This window comes from Oncorhynchus tshawytscha, unplaced genomic scaffold, assembly GCF_018296145.1.
Source record: "Oncorhynchus tshawytscha isolate Ot180627B unplaced genomic scaffold, Otsh_v2.0 Un_contig_3205_pilon_pilon, whole genome shotgun sequence".
NCBI classification, from domain to species: domain Eukaryota; kingdom Metazoa; phylum Chordata; class Actinopteri; order Salmoniformes; family Salmonidae; genus Oncorhynchus; species Oncorhynchus tshawytscha.
In genome coordinates, this window is record NW_024609524.1 from 112,501 (window position 1) to 130,000 (window position 17,500).

General features: G+C 38.1%; 2 protein-coding genes across 3 annotated transcripts in view; both read right to left on the reverse strand.

The window, feature by feature from the left end:
• The window catches only part of si:dkeyp-9d4.3 (caskin-1), a 102,840-nt gene extending 92,512 nt beyond the window's left edge, over positions 1-10,328 (reverse strand). The window contains exon 1 of the mRNA XM_042315711.1: positions 9,538-10,328. Coding sequence (XP_042171645.1) covers positions 9,538-9,631 — 94 coding nt within the window. The 5' untranslated portion in view covers positions 9,632-10,328. The remainder of the gene's footprint in view (positions 1-9,537) is intronic.
• A 388-nt stretch (positions 10,329-10,716) lies between these two features.
• zgc:136472 (uncharacterized protein LOC678514 homolog) overlaps positions 10,717-17,500 on the reverse strand; it is a 28,780-nt gene continuing 21,996 nt past the window's right edge. The window contains exons 9-12 of one of the 2 annotated variants that reach the window (XM_042315714.1): positions 17,480-17,500; positions 15,150-15,239; positions 13,037-13,158; positions 10,717-12,928 (exon numbers count right to left, since the gene is read on the reverse strand). The exon at positions 17,480-17,500 is cut by the window's right edge and continues 161 nt beyond it. In XM_042315714.1, coding sequence (XP_042171648.1) covers positions 13,066-13,158; positions 15,150-15,239; positions 17,480-17,500 — 204 coding nt within the window. In that variant the 3' untranslated portion in view covers positions 10,717-12,928; positions 13,037-13,065. Of the gene's footprint in view, positions 13,159-15,149; positions 15,240-17,479 lie in introns of both variants that reach the window. The other variant, XM_042315712.1, reaches the window with a different exon arrangement.

Here is a 17,500-nt window from a genome sequence, read left to right on the forward strand (position 1 = left end):
AGGTCTATAACAGCATTAGGTCTATATTAGGTCAATAACAGAATTAGGTCTATAACAGTATTAGGTCTATATTAGGTCTATAACAGCATGAGGTCTATAACAGCATGAGGTCTATAACAGCATTAGGTCTATAACAGCATGAGGTCTATAACAGCATGAGGTCTATACCAGCATGAGGTCTATAACAGCATTAGGTCTATAACAGCATGAGGTCTATAACAGCATGAGGTCTATAACAGCATGAGGTCTATAACAGCATTAGGTCTATAACAGCATGAGGTCTATAACAGTATTAGGTCTATAACAGCATTAGGTCTATATTAGGTCAATAACAGAATTAGGTCTATATTAGGTCTATAATAGAATTAGGTCCATAACAATATTAGGTCTATAACAATATTAGGTCTATAACAGCATTAGCTCTATATTAGGTCAAAAACAGTATTAGGTCTATAGCAGCATTAGGTCTATATTAGGTCTATAATAGAATTAGGTCTATAACAATATTAGGTCTATAACAGCATTAGGTCTATATTAGGTCAATATCAGAATTAGGTATATAACAGTATTAGGTCTATAACAGCATTAGGTCTATAACAGCATTAGGTCTATAACAGCATTAGGTCTATAACAGCATTAGGTCTATAACAGCATTAGGTCTATATTAGGTCTATAACAGTATTAGGTCTATAACAGTTTAGGTCTATAACGGTATTAGGTCTATAACAGTATTAGGTCTATAACAGCATTAGGTCTATAACAGTATTAGGTCTACAACAGTATTTGGTCTATAACAGCATTAGGTCTATATTAAGTCTATAACAGTATTAGGTCTATAACAGCATTAGGTCTATAACAGAATTAGGTCTATATTAGGTCTATAACAGTATTAGGTCTATAAGAGCATTAGGTCTAAAAGAGCATTTGGTCTGTAACAGTATTAGGTCTATATCAGTATTAGGTCTATAACAGAATTAGGTCTATATTAGGTCTATAACAGTATTAGGTCTATAAGAGCATTAGGTCTATAACAGCATTTGGTCTATAACAGTATTAGGTCTATAACAGCATTAGGTCTATATTAGGTCTATAACAGCATTAGGTCTATAACAGCATTAGGTCTATAACAGAATTAGGTCAATAACAGTATTGGGTCTATAACAGCATTAGGTCTATAACAGTATTAGGTCTATAACAGTATTAGGTCTACAAGAGCATTAGGTCTATATTAGGTCTATAACAGCATTAGGTCTATATTAGGTCTATAACAGCATTAGGTCTATAACAATATTAGGTCTATAACAGTATTAGGTCTATAACAGTATTAGGTCTATAACAGTTTAGGTCTATAACGGTATTAGGTCTATAACAGTATTAGGTCTATAAGAGCATTAGGTCTATAACAGTATTAGGTCTATAACAGAATTAGGTCTATAACAGTATTAGGTCTATAACAGCATTAGGTCTATATTAGGTCTATAACAGAATTAGGTCTATATTAGGTCTATAACAGTATTAGGTATATAACAGCATTAGGTCTATAACAGCATTAGGTCTATAACAGTATTATGTCTATAACAGTATTAGGTCTATATTAGGTCTATAACAGTATTAGGTATATAACAGCATTAGGTCTATAACAGCATTAGGTCTATATTATGTCTATATTAGGTCTATAACAGCATTAGGTCTATAACAGTATTAGGTCTATATTAGGTCTATAACAGTATTAGGTCAATAACAGTATTAGGTCTATATTAGGTCTATAACAGTATTAGGTATATAACAGCATTAGGTCTATATTAGGTCTATATCAGTATTAGGTCTGTAACAGCATTAGGTCTATAACAGTATGAGGGCTATATTAGGTCTATATCAGTATTAGGTCTATATTAGGTCTATAACAGCATTAGGTCTATATTAGGTCTATAAAAGTATTAGGTATATAACAGCATTAGGTCTATAACAGCATTAGGTCTATAACAGCATGAGGTGTATATGAGGTCTATAACAGCATTAGGTCTATAACAACATTAGGTCTATAACAGCATTCGGTCTATAACAGTATTAGGTCTATAACAGTATTTGGTCTATATTGGGTCTATATCAGTATTAGGTCTATAACAGTATTAGGTCTATATGAGGTCTATAACAGTATTAGGTCTATAACAGTATTAGGTCTACAACAGTATTTGGTCTATATTAGGTCTATATCAGTATTAGGTCTATAACAGTATTAGGTCTATATTAGGTCTATATCAGTATTAGGTCTATAACAGTATTAGGTCTATATTAGGTCTATAACAGTATTAGGTCTATAACAGTATTAGGTCTATATGAGGTCTATAACAGTATTAGGTCTACAACAGTATTAGGTCTACAACAGTATTTGGTCTATATTAGGTCTATATCAGTATTAGGTCTATAACAGTATTAGGTCTATATTAGGTCTATATCAGTATTAGGTCTATAACAGTATTAGGTCTATATTAGGTCTATAACAGTATTAGGTCTATAACAGTATTAGGTCTATAACAGCATTAGGTCTATAACAGCATTAGGTCTATATTAGGTCTATACAGCATTAGGTCTATAACAGCATTAGGTCTATATTAGGTCTATAACAGCATGAGGTCTATATTAGGTCTATAACAGTATTAGGTCTATAACAGTATTAGGTATATAACAGCATGAGGTCTATAACAGTATTAGGTCTATATTAGGTCTATAACAGAATTCGGTCTATAACAATATTAGGTCTATAACAGTATTAGGTCTATAACAGCATTAGGTCTATAACAGCATTAGGTCTATATTAGGTCTATAACGGTATTAGGTCTATAACAGCATTAGGTCTATATTAGGTCTATAACAGCATGAGGTCTATCACAGCATTAGGTCTCTATTAAGTCTATAACAGCATTAGGTGTATAACAGTATTAGGTCTATATTAGGTCTATAACAGAATTAGGTCTATAACAGCATTAGGTCTATATTAGGTCTATAACAGTATTAGGTCTATAACAGCATTAGGTCTATATTAGGTCTATAACAGCATGAGGTCTATCACAGCATTAGGTCTATAACAGCATTAGGTCTATATTAGGTCTATAACAGAATTAGGTGTATAACAGTATTAGGTCTTTATTAGGTCTATAACAGAATTAGGTCTATAACAATATTAGGTCTATAACAGTATTAGGTCTATAACAGCATTAGGTCAATAACAGCATTAGGTCTATATTAGGTCTATAACAGTATTAGGTCTATAACAGCATTAGGTCTATATTAGGTCTATAACAGCATGAGGTCTATAACAGCATTAGGTCTCTATTAGGTCTATAACAGCATTAGGTCTATAACAGTATTAGGTCTATATTAGATCTATAACAGTATTAGGTCAATAACAGCATTAGGTCTATTACAGCATTAGGTCTATAACAGTATTAGGTCTATAAGAGCATTAGGTCTATATTAGGTCTATAACAGCATTAGGTCTATAACAGCATTAGGTCTATAACAGCATTAGGTCAATAACAGTATTAGGTCTATATCAGTATTAGGTCTATAACAGTATTAGGTCTTTATTAGGTCTATAACAGAATTAGGTCTATAACAATATTAGGTCTATAACAGTATTAGGTCTATAACAGCATTAGGTCTATATTAGGTCTATAACAGAATTAGGTCTATATTAGGTCTATAACAGTATTAGGTATATAACAGCATTAGGTCTATAACAGCATTAGGTCTATATTATGTCTATAACAGTATTAGGTCTATAACAGTATTAGGTCTATAACAGTATTAGGTCTATAACAGTATTAGGTCTATATTAGGTCTATAACAGTATTAGGTCAATAACAGTATTAGGTCTATATTAGGTCTATAACAGTATTAGGTATATAATTAGTATTAGGTCTATACAGTATTAGGTCTATAACAGTATTAGGTCTATAGTTTAGGTCTATATTAGGTCTATATCAGTATTAGGTCTATAACAGTATTAGGTCTATATTAGGTCTATAACAGTATTAGGTCTATAACAGTATTAGGTCTATATTAGGTCTATAACAGGATTAGGTCTATATTAGGTCTATACAGTATTAGGTCTATAACAGTATTAGGTCTATATTAGGTCTATAACAGAATGAGGTCTATAACAGTATTAGGTCTATATTAGGTCTATAACAGTATTAGGTCTATAACAGTATTAGGTATATAACAGCATGAGGTCTATAACAGTATTAGGTCTATATTAGGTCTATAACAGAATTCGGTCTATAACAATATTAGGTCTATAACAGTATTAGGTCTATAACAGCATTAGGTCTATAACAGCATTAGGTCTATATTAGGTCTATAACAGAATTAGGTCTATAACAGTATTAGGTCTATATTAGGTCTATAACAGTATTAGGTCTATAACAGTATTAGGTCAATAACAGCATTAGGTCTATTACAGCATTAGGTCTATAACAGTATTAGGTCTATAAGAGCATTAGGTCTATATTAGGTCTATAACAGCATTAGGTCTATAACAGCATTAGGTCTATAACAGAATTAGGTCAATAACAGTGTTAGGTCTATATCAGTATTAGGTCTATAACAGTATTAGGTCTATATTAGGTCTATAACAGTATTAGGTCTATATTAGGTCTATAACAGTATTAGGTCTATATCAGTATTAGGTCTATAACAGCATTAGGTCTATATTAGGTCTATAATAGAATTAGGTCTATAACAGCAATAGGTCTATATTAGGTCAATAACAGTATTAGGTCTATAACAGCATTAGGTCTATATTAGGTCAATAACAGAATTAGGTCTAAGGTCTATATATTAGGTCAAACAGCATTAGGTCTATAACAGCATTAGGTCTATATTAGGTCTATAACAGCATTAGGTCTATAACAGTATTAGGTCTATAGGTCAGTATTAGGTCTATAACAGTATTAGGTCTATAACAGTATTAGGTCTATAACATATTAGGTCTATAACAGCATTAGGTCTATATTAGGTCTATAACAGTATTAGGTCTATATTAGGTCTATAACAGCATGAGGTCTATAACAGCATTAGGTCTCTATTAGGTCTATAACAGCATTAGGTCTATAACAGCATTAGGTCTATATTAGGTCTATAACAGCATTAGGTCTATAACAGCATTAGGTCTATAACAGTATTAGGTCTATAACAGTATTAGGTCTATATTAGGTCTATTACAGTATTAGGTCTATAACAGCATGAGGTCTATAACAGCATTAGGTCTATAACAATATTAGGTCTATAACAGTATTAGGTCTATATTAGGTCTATAACAGCATGAGGTCTATAACATATTAGGTCTATAACAGTATTAGGTCTATAACAGTATTAGGTCTATAACAGCATTAGGTCTATAACAGCATTAGGTCTATAACAGTATTAGGTCTATAACAGTATTAGGTCTATATTAGGTCTATAACAGTATTAGGTCTATAACAGCATTAGGTCTATAACAGCATTAGGTCTATAACAGTATTAGGTCTATAACAGTATTAGGTCTATATTAGGTCTATAACAGCATTAGGTCTATATTAGGTCTCTAACAGTATTAGGTCTATAACAGCAATAGGTCTATAACAGTATTAGGTCTATAACAGTATTAGGTCTATATTAGGTCTCTAACAGTATTAGGTCTATATTAGGTCTATTACATCATTAGGTCTATAACAGTATTCGGTCTATAACAGCATTAGGTCTATAAATGTATTAGGTCAATATTAGGTCTATAACAGCATTAGGTTGATAATAACATTAGGTCTAAAACAGTGTTAGGTCTATATTAGGTCTACAACAACATTAGGTCTCTATTAGGTCTATATATAGTCTCCATATTTACTCTGTACCGGTACCCCCTGTATATAGCCTCCACATTTACTCTGTACCGGTACCCCCTGTATATAGCCTCCACCTTGACTCTGTACCGGTACCCCCTGTATATAGCCTCCACCTTGACTCTGTACCGGTACCCCCTGTATATAGCCTCCACATTGACTCTGTACCGGCACCCCCTGTATATAGCCTCCACATTGACTCTGTACCGAAACACCCTGTATATAGCCTCCACATTGACTCTGTACCCCCTGTATATAGCCTCCACATTGACTCTGTACAGGTACCCCCTGTATATAGCCTCCACATTGACTCTGTACCGTAACACCCTGTATATAGCCTCCACATTGACTCTGTACCATAACACCCTGTATATAGCCTCCACATTTACTCTGTACCGGTACCCCCTGTATATAGCCTCCACATTGACTCTGTACAGGTACCGCCTGTATATAGCCTCCACATTGACTCTGTACCAGTACCCCTGTATATAGCCTCCACATTGACTCTGTACTGGTACCCCCTGTATATAGCCTCCATATTGACTCTGTACAGGTACCCCCTGTATATAGCCTCCACATTGACTCTGTACAGGTACCCCCTGTATATAGCCTCCACATTGACTCTGTACCCCCTGTATATAGCCTCCACCTTGACTCTGTACCGGTACCCCCAGTATATAGCCTCCACATTGACTCTGTACCGTAATACCCTGTATATAGCCTCCACATTGACTCTGTACCGGTACCCCCTGTATATAGCCTCCACATTGACTCTGTACCAGTACCCCCTGTATATAGCCTCCACATTGACTCTGTACCGTAATACCCTGTATATAGCCTCCACATTGACTCTGTACCGTAATACCCTGTATATAGCCTCCACATTGACTCTGTACCGTAATACCCTGTATATAGCCTCCACATTGACTCAGTACCGTAATACCCTGTATATAGCCTCCACATTGACTCTGTACCGTAACACCCTGTATATAGCCTCCACATTGACTCTGTACCATAACACCCTGTATATAGCCTCCACATTTACTCTGTACCGGTACCCCCTGTATATAGCCTCCACATTGACTCTGTACAGGTACCCCCTGTATATAGCCTCCACATTGACTCTGTACTGGTACCCCCTGTATATAGCCTCCACATTGACTCTGTACAGGTACACCCTGTATATAGCCTCCACATTGACTCTGTACCCCCTGTATATAGCCTCCACCTTGACTCTGTACCGGTACCCCCAGTATATAGCCTCCACATTGACTCTGTACCGTAATACCCTGTATATAGCCTCCACATTGACTCTGTACCGTAATACCCTGTATATAGCCTCCACATTGACTCTGTACCGTAATACCCTGTATATAGCCTCCACATTGACTCAGTACCGTAATACCCTGTATATAGCCTCCACACTGACTCTGTACCGGTACCCCCTGTATATAGTCTCCACATTGACTCTGTACTGGTACCCCCTGTATATAGCCTCCACATTGACTCTGTACCGTAATACCCTGTATATAGCCTCCACATTGACTCTGTACCGTAATACCCTGTATATAGCCTCCACATTGACTCTGTACCGTAATACCCTGTATATAGCCTCCACATTGACTCTGTACCGTAATACCCTGTATATAGCCTCCACATTGACTCTGTATCGGTACCCCCTGTATATAGCCTCCACATTGACTCTGTACCGGTACCCCCTGTATATAGCCTCCACATTGACTCTGTACCGGTACCCCCTGTATATAGCCTCCACATTGACTCTGTACCGTAATACCCTGTATATAGCCTCCACATTGACTCTGTACCTTAATACCCTGTATATAGCCTCCACATTGACTCTGTACCTTAATACCCTGTATATAGCCTCCACATTGACTCTGTACCTTAATACCCTGTATATAGCCTCCACATTGACTCTGTACCGTAATACCCTGTATATAGCCTCCACATTTACTCTGTACCGGTACCCCCTGTATATAGCCTCCACATTGACTCTGTACCTTAATACCCTGTATATAACCTCCACATTGACTCTGTACCGTAACACCCTGTATATAGCCTCCACATTGACTCTGTACCGTAACACCCTGTATATAGCCTCCACATTGACTCTGTACCTTAATACCCTGTATATAACCTCCACATTGACTCTGTACCTTAATACCCTGTATATAACCTCCACATTGACTCTGTACCGTAATACCCTGTATATAGCATCCACATTGACTCTGTACCGTAATACCCTGTATATAGCCTCCACATTGACTCTGTACCGTAATACCCTGTATATAGCCTCCACATTGACTCTGTACCGTAATACCCTGTATATAGCCTCCACATTGACTCTGTACCGTAATACCCTGTATATAGCCTCCACATTGACTCTGTACCGTAATACCCTGTATATAGCCTCCACATTGACTCTGTACCTTAATACCCTGTATATAACCTCCACATTGACTCTGTACCATAATACCCTGTATATAGCCTCCACATTGACTCTGTACCGTAACACCCTGTATATAGCCTCCACATTTACTCTGTACCGGTACCCCCTGTATATAGCCTCCACATTGACTCTGTACCGTAATACCCTGTATATAGCCTCCACATTGACTCTGTACCGTAATACCCTGTATATAGCCTCCACATTGACTCTGTACCGTAATACCCTGTATATAGCCTCCACATTGACTCTGTACCGTAATACCCTGTATATAGCCTACACATTGACTCTGTTATTTTCTGCTGCTCTTTAATTATTTGTTGTTATTATCTGTTTTAAATATTATTTATTTTTTCTTAAAACTGCATTGTTGGTTAAGGGCTTGTTAGTAAACATTTCACTGTGAGGTGTAACACCTGTTGTATTCAGCATTTCACTGTGAGGTCTACTACACCTGTTGTATTCAGCATTTCACTGAGGTGTAACACCTGTTGTATTCAGCATTTCACTGTGAGGTCTACTACACCTGTTGTATTCAGCATTTCACTGTGAGGTCTACACCTGTTGTATTCAGCAGTTCACTGTGAGGTCTACTACACCTGTTGTATTCATCATTTCACTGTGAGGTCTACTACACCTGTTGTATTCAGCATTTCACTGTGAGGTCTACACCTGTTGTATTCAGCAGTTCACTGTGAGGTCTACTACACCTGTTGTATTCATCATTTCACTGTGAGGTCTACTACACCTGTTGTATTCAGCATTTCACTGTGAGGTCTACTACACCTGTTGTATTCAACATTTCACTGTGAGGTGTAATACCTGTGGTGTTCGGCAAATAAAATGTGATTTGATTTGATTTCATCTCCCTCATCATCCTCCTCATCATCATCAATTCCCTCATCTTCCTCATCATCATCATCATCATCAATTCCCTCATCTTCCTCATCTTCCTCATCATCATCATTACCCTCATCATCTCTCTCTATCACACACATGTACAAACGCGTGTTTATCGACATCACAACGGATTTGTCCCAACCTGCGGGATACACACATACATCACACACACACCCCGCCACTGTCCTGACATCGTTGTGAAGCATGCGTTTGCGTCTGCGTGTATGTGCGTGTGCATGTCAGTGTGTGTGTGTCCAGTGTGTGGGTTAGAGAGAGCAAGGGGGTACTGACTGGTTTTCCCGGGCCTGGGTCGCTGGAGAAGCCGCTGCGCCGTCAGAAGATCCTCGGTCTTCACCGCATGAAGCAGGTCCTGGTCCTTACCCATCCTTTCTCTATCCCTCTCCTCTTCCCCCTCTCTCTTTCTCCCTCGTCGTTAATCCCTTCCGTTCATCCTCCAGTCAGTCAGCGGGCCACAGCAGCAGATGTATAGGGGTTGGGTGACTGCGATGCGGCTACAGTAGAGAACAGCTACCCGCTGTCTGAATCCCTCAGACCGACAGACGAACCTATGCCCGTTATACCAACCCTCCTCCTCCTCCTCCTCCTCCTCTCTGTCTCTCTCTCCGGCCTGCCCTCTGTCCGCAACGGGGCGGCCTCTCCCCTGGTAGAGGTTAAGAGCGCGAGACGCACCGTATTCCAAACAGATTTTCCGGTGTGCTGATTTTCACGGAGGTGTGTGTGCGTGCTTTACGTGCATGTGACGGGAGAGCTCGAGCTCACACTCACACTCCTCCCAGTTCCCGCTGTTAAATTCCGTTGTTAACAAAGCATCAGAACGAACAGAACCAGCCGCTCCGTCATCAGAACGAAACAAACGGTGAAATTTGAATGTTACCATCAGTTCGCACCACGGCTATTACATAAACAACACGGGCCAGCTGTGCACGAGCCACGCCAGTTGTAATCCCCGGGCTGATGTGGTGGAAACGACCAGAGCGCGTGCATGCGTGTGTCCGAGTCCGTTTCCAGTTTCCACCAGTCGCGAGGGGTCGACCGAGATTGCGACGTTAAAAGGCTCGGCCGCGTGCAGGCAACGGGATCGCGCGAGCTACTACGGGACAGAACACTATCACATCTCTCTGAGTAGGCTATGTGTGTCAGTCAGAGTGGATCAGAGAGAGAGAGACAGAGAGACAGAGAGACAGAGAGAGACAGAGAGACAGAGAGAGACAGTGAGAGTGTGTGTGTGTGTGTGTGTGTGTGTGTGTGTGTGTGTGTGTGTGTGTGTGTGTGTGTGTGTGTGTGTGTGTGTGTGTGTGTGTGTGTGTGTGTGTGTGTGTGTGTGTGTGTGTGTGTGTGTGTGTGTGTGTGTGTGTGTGTGTGTGTGTGTGCGTGCAGAGAATTAAAGGGGGCAGTAAATATAGACCTGTCTCTTCGGCTGAAAACAGAATCAGGACAAAACAGGTCAAAGATGATAATGGAAGATTTTATTTCATTTAATCTGATCAATAATCTGATCTGTTTTTGGTGTCAATAATCAGTTATACAAACAGTCTAATATCTAATATAAATTGTTGCTCAGCATGGGGTTACAGGGTCCTGAGTGGTTTAAAAACAACAGAGAACTAAGAATCGTGGGTAAAAAAAAGGTTTCAAAAGACCTACAACAATAGTTACAGGTTTTATATTACTAGGTTACAGCTACTATAAATACAGGTTTTATACTACTAGGTTACAGCTACTATAACTACAGGTTTTATACTACTAGGTTACAGCTACTATAACTACAGGTTTTATACTACTAGGTTACAGCTACTATAACTACAGGTTTTATACTACTAGGTTACAGCTACTATAACTACAGGTTTTATACTACTAGGTTACAGCTACTATAACTACAGGTTTTATTCTACTAGGTTACAGCTACTATAACTACAGGTTTTATACTACTAGGTTACAGCTACTATAACTACAGGTTTTATACTACTAGGTTACAGCTACTACAACTACAGGTTTTATTCTACAGGTTACAGCTACTATAACTACAGGTTTTATACTACTAGGTTACAGCTACTATAACTACAGGTTTTATTCTACAGGTTACAGCTACTACAACTACAGGTTTTATTCTACAGGTTACAGCTACTATAACTACAGGTTTTATACTACTAGGTTACAGCTACTATAACTACAGGTTTTATTCTACAGGTTACAGCTACTATAACTACAGGTTTTATACTACTAGGTTACAGCTACTATAACTACAGGTTTTATTCTACAGGTTACAGCTACTATAACTACAGGTTTTATACTACTAGGTTACAGCTACTATAACTACAGGTTTTATACTACTAGGTTACAGCTACTACAACTACAGGTTTTATTCTACAGGTTACAGCTACTATAACTACAGGTTTTATACTACTAGGTTACAGCTACTACAACTACAGGTTTTATTCTACAGGTTACAGCTACTATAACTACAGGTTTTATACTGCTAGGTTACAGCTACTATAACTACAGGTTTTATACTACTAGGTTACAGCTACTACAACTACAGGTTTTATTCTACAGGTTACAGCTACTATAACTACAGGTTTTATACTGCTAGGTTACAGCTACTATAACTACAGGTTTTATACTACTAGGTTACAGCTACTACAACTACAGGTTTTATTCTACAGGTTACAGCTACTATAACTACAGGTTTTATACTGCTAGGTTACAGCTACTATAACTACAGGTTTTATACTACTAGGTTACAGCTACTATAACTACAGGTTTTATTCTACAGGTTACAGCTACTATAACTACAGGTTTTATTCTACAGGTTACAGCTACTATAACTACAGGTTTTATACTACTAGGTTACAGCTACTATAACTACAGGTTTTATTCTACAGGTTACAGCTACTATAACTACAGGTTTTATTCTACAGGTTACAGCTACTACAACTACAGGTTTTATTCTACAGGTTACAGCTACTACAACTACAGGTTTTATTCTACAGGTTACAGCTACTATAACTACAGGTTTTATTCTACAGGTTACAGCTACTATAACTACAGGTTTTATACTACTAGGTTACAGCTACTATAACTACAGGTTTTATACTACTAGGTTACAGCTACTATAACTACAGGTTTTATTCTACTAGGTTACAGCTACTATAACTACAGGTTTTATTCTACAGGTTACAGCTACTATAACTACAGGTTTTATACTACTAGGTTACAGCTACTATAACTACAGGTTTTATACTACTAGGTTACAGCTACTACAACTACAGGTTTTATTCTACAGGTTACAGCTACTATAACTACAGGTTTTATTCTACAGGTTACAGCTACTATAACTACAGGTTTTATTCTACAGGTTACAGCTACTATAACTACAGGTTTTATTCTACAGGTTACAGCTACTACAACTACAGGTTTTATTCTACAGGTTACAGCTACTATAACTACAGGTTTTATACTACTAGGTTACAGCTACTATAACTACAGGTTTTATTCTACAGGTTACAGCTACTATAACTACAGGTTTTATACTACTAGGTTACAGCTACTATAACTACAGGTTTTATTCTACAGGTTACAGCTACTATAACTACAGGTTTTATTCTACAGGTTACAGCTACTATAACTACAGGTTTTATTCTACAGGTTACAGCTACTACAACTACAGGTTTTATTCTACAGGTTACAGCTACTATAACTACAGGTTTTATTCTACAGGTTACAGCTACTATAACTACAGGTTTTATTCTACAGGTTACAGCTACTACAACTACAGGTTTTATTCTACAGGTAAACACACTACAGCTCTTGTTTTTCCTCTTTTGCTTCTTTTGCTTCTTTGGCCTCAATAGCTTTCTGAGTCTCAATGTACTTCCTCCGATCCTCCTCCTCCTATACACAGAGAGAGATAAAGAGAGAGAGGGAGAGGGAGATAGAGGGGAAGGAGAGAGAGAGAGAGAGAGAGGGAGAGGGAGAGAGATAGGGAGATAGAGGGGAAGGAGAGAGAGAGAGAGAGAGAGAGTATTAAAAACAGACACGTCCTCTATATTTTATTTATTTTATTTCACCTTTATTTAACCAGGTAGGCTAGTTGAGAACAAGTTCTCATTTGCAACTGCGACCTGGCCAAGATAAAGCATAGCAGTGTGAACAGACAACACAGAGTTACACATGGAGTAAACAATTAACAAGTCAATAACACAGTAGAAAAAAAGGGGAGTCTATATACATTGTGTGCAAAAGGCATGAGGAGGTAGGCGAATAATTAAAATTTTGCAGATTAACACTGGAGTGATAAATGATCAGATGGTCATGTACAGGTAGAGATATTGGTGTGCAAAAGAGCAGAAAAGTAAATAAATAAAAACAGTATGGGGATGAGGTAGGTAAAAATGGGTGGGCTATTTACTGATAGACTATGTACAGCTGCAGCGATCGGTTAGCTGCTCAGATAGCAGATGTTTGAAGTTGGTGAGGGAGATAAAAGTCTCCAACTTCAGCAATTTTTGCAATTCGTTCCAGTCACAGGCAGCAGAGAACTGGAACGAAAGGCGGCCAAATGAGGTGTTGGCTTTAGGGATGATTAGTGAGATACACCTGCTGGAGCGCGTGCTACGGATGGGTGTTGCCATCGTGACCAGTGAACTGAGATAAGGCGGAGCTTTACCTAGCATGGACTTGTAGATGACCTGGAGCCAGTGGGTCTGGCGACGAATATGTAGCGAGGGCCAGCCGACTAGAGCATACAGGTCGTAGTGGTGGGTGGTATAAGGTGCTTTAGTGACAAAACGGATGGCACTGTGATAAACTGCATCCAGTTTGCTGAGTAGAGTGTTGGAAGCAATTTTGTAGATGACATCGCCGAAGTCGAGGATCGGTAGGATAGTCAGTTTTACTAGGGTAAGTTTGGCGGCGTGAGTGAAGGAGGCTTTGTTGCGGAATAGAAAGCCGACTCTAGATTTGATTTTAGATTGGAGATGTTTGATATGACTCTGGAAGGAGAGTTTACAGTCTAGCCAGACACCTAGGTACTTATAGATGTCCACATATTCAAGGTCGGAACCATCCAGGGTGGTGATGCTAGTCAGGCGTGCGGGTGCAGGCAGCGAACGGTTGAAAAGCATGCATTTGGTTTTACTAGCGTTTAAGAGCAGTTGGAGGCCACGGAAGGAGAGACAGAGACACAGAAAAACAGACACATGTCCTCTTTAGGAGACAGACAGAGACACAGTACAACAGACACATGTCCTCTTTAAGAGACAGAGACACAGTAAAACAGACACATGTCCTCTTTAGGGTTAGAGAGGTCAGGAGAGGGGTCAGGGGTTAGGAGAGGTCAGGGGTTAGGAGAGGTCATGGGGTTAGGAGAGATCGGGGGGTTAGGAGAGGTCAGGGGTTAGGAGAGGTCAGGGATTAGGAGAGGTCAGGGGTTAGGAGTGATCAGGGGTTTGGAGAGCTCAAGGGTTAGGAGAGGTCAGGGATTAGGAGAGGTCAGGGGTTAGGAGAGGTCAGGGGTTAGGAGAGATCAGGGGTTATGGGTTAGGAGAGGTCAGGGGTGAGGAGAGGTCAGGGGGTTAGGAGAGATCAGGGGGTTAGGAGAGGTCAGGGGTTAGGAGAGGTCAGGGGGTTAGGAGAGGTCAAGGGTTAGGAGTGGTCAGGGGTTAGGAGAGGTCAGGGGGGTTAGGAGAGGTCAGCGGTTAGGAGAGATCAGGGGTAAGGAGAGGTCAAGGGTTAGGAGAGATCAGGGGTTTGGAGAGGTCAAGGGTTAGGAGAGGTCAGGAAAGGTGACTATTTCCATCTCTTTCTCCACATGAAGGTTAGAGTTTAGGGGCGAGTGAGAGGTGAGGGGTTGGAGGAGAGGTCAGGGGTTAAAGTTGACATACTTGGGCCCTGTCCATCTTTGCTCTTTCCATCTCTTTCTCCAGAAACTGAACCAGATCCTTCAGGTTCCTCTGACCAGAGTAGGCTACCACCTGGAGAGAGACACAGCAAAGGACCTTGTGAAGATGCTGGAGAAAACAGGAACAAAAGTATCTATATTCACAGCAAAACGAGTCCTATATCAACATAACCTGAAAGACCGCTCAGCAAGGAAGGAGCCCCTGCTCCAAAACCGCCATAAAAAAGACAGACTACGGTTTGCAACTGCACATGGGGACAAAGATCTTACTTTTTGGAGAAATGTCCTCTAGTCTGATGAAACAATAATAGAACTGTTTGGCCATAATGACCATTGTTACGTTTGGAGGAAAAAGGGGGAGGCTTGCAAGCCGAAGAACACCATCCCAACCGTGAAGCACGGGGGTGGCAGCATCATGTTGTGGGGGTGGTTTGCTGCAGGAGGGACTGGTGCACTTCACAAAAATTATGGCATCATGAGGGAGGAAAATGCTGTGGATATATTGAAGCAACATCTCAAGACATCAGTCAGGAAGTTAAAGCTTGGTCACAAATGGGTCTTCCAAATGGACAATGACCCCAAGCATACTTCCAAAGTTATGTCAAAATGGCTTAAGGACAACAAAGTCAAGGTATAATAGTGGCCATCACAAAGCCCTGACCTCAATCCTATAGAACATTTGTGGACAAAACTGAAAAAGTGTGTGCGAGCAAGGAGGCCTACAAACCTGACTCAGTTACACCAGCTCTGTCAGGAGGAATGGGCCAAAATTCACCCAAGTTATTGTGTGAAGCTTGTGGAAGGCTACCCGAAACGTTTGACCCAAGTTAAACAATTTAAAAGGCAATGCTACCAAATACTAATTGAGTGTCTGTAAACTTCTGACCCACTGGGAATGTGATGAAAGAAATAAAAGCTGAAATAAATCATTCTCTCTACTATTCTCACATTTCACGATCTTAAAATAAAGTGGTGATCCTAACTGACCTAAAACGGGGAATTTTTACTGAGATTAAATGTCAGGAATTTGTATTTGGCGAAGGTGTATGTAAACTTCTGACTTCAACTGTATCATGTGTATATATAATGTGTATATATAGTGTGTATAATGTGTGTGTGTATATATAGTGTGTATATAATGTATATATGTTTTATATAGTGTGTATATATAGTGTGTATATATAGTGTGTATAATGTGTGTATATATAGTGTGTATATATAGTGTGTATATATAGTGTGTATAATGTGTGTATATATAGTGTGTATATATAGTGTGTATAAAGTGTATAATGTGTGTGTGTGTATAGTGTGTATAATGTGTGTGTATATATAATGTGTATATATAGTGTGTATAATGTGTGTGTATCTATAGTGTGTATATATAGTGTGTATAATGTGTGTGTATATATAGTGTGTATATATAGTGTGTATAATGTGTGTGTATAAAGTGTATAATGTGTGTGTGTATATATAGTGTGTATATATAGTGTGTATATAATGTGTGTTTTATATAGTGTGTATATATAATGTGTATATATAATGTGTGTATATATAGTGTGTATATATAATGTGTATATATAATGTGTGTATATATAGTGTGTATATATAATGTGTATATATGTGTGTATATATAGTGTGTATATATGTGTGTATATATAGTGTGTATATATAGTGTGTATATATAGTGTGTATATAATGTGTGTATATATAGTGTGTATATAATGTGTTTTATATAGTGTGTATATATAATGTGTATATATAATGTGTGTATATATAGTGTGTATATATGTGTGTATATATAGTGTGTATATATAGTGTGTATATATAGTGTGTATATAATGTGTGTTTTATATAGTGTGTATATATAATGTGTATATATAATGTGTGTATATATAGTGTGTATATAATGTGTGTTTTATATAGTGTGTATATATAGTGTGTATATATAATGTGTGTATATATAGTGTGTATATATAATGTGTATATATGTGTGTATATATATTGTGTATATATAATGTGTGTATATATAATGTGTATATATAATGTGTGTATATATAGTGTGTATATATAATGTGTATATATGTGTGTATATATATTGTGTATATATAATGTGTGTATATATAATGTGTGTATATAATGTGTGTATATATAATGTGTATATATAATGTGTGTATATATAGTGTTTATATATAATGCTTATAATGTGTGTATAAAGTGTATAATGTGTGTGTATATATAGTGTGTATATATAGTGTGTATAATGTGTGTGTGTGTATATATAGTGTGTATATATAGTGTGTATAATGTGTGCACCCTCTCTGCGTGCAGCGCGGG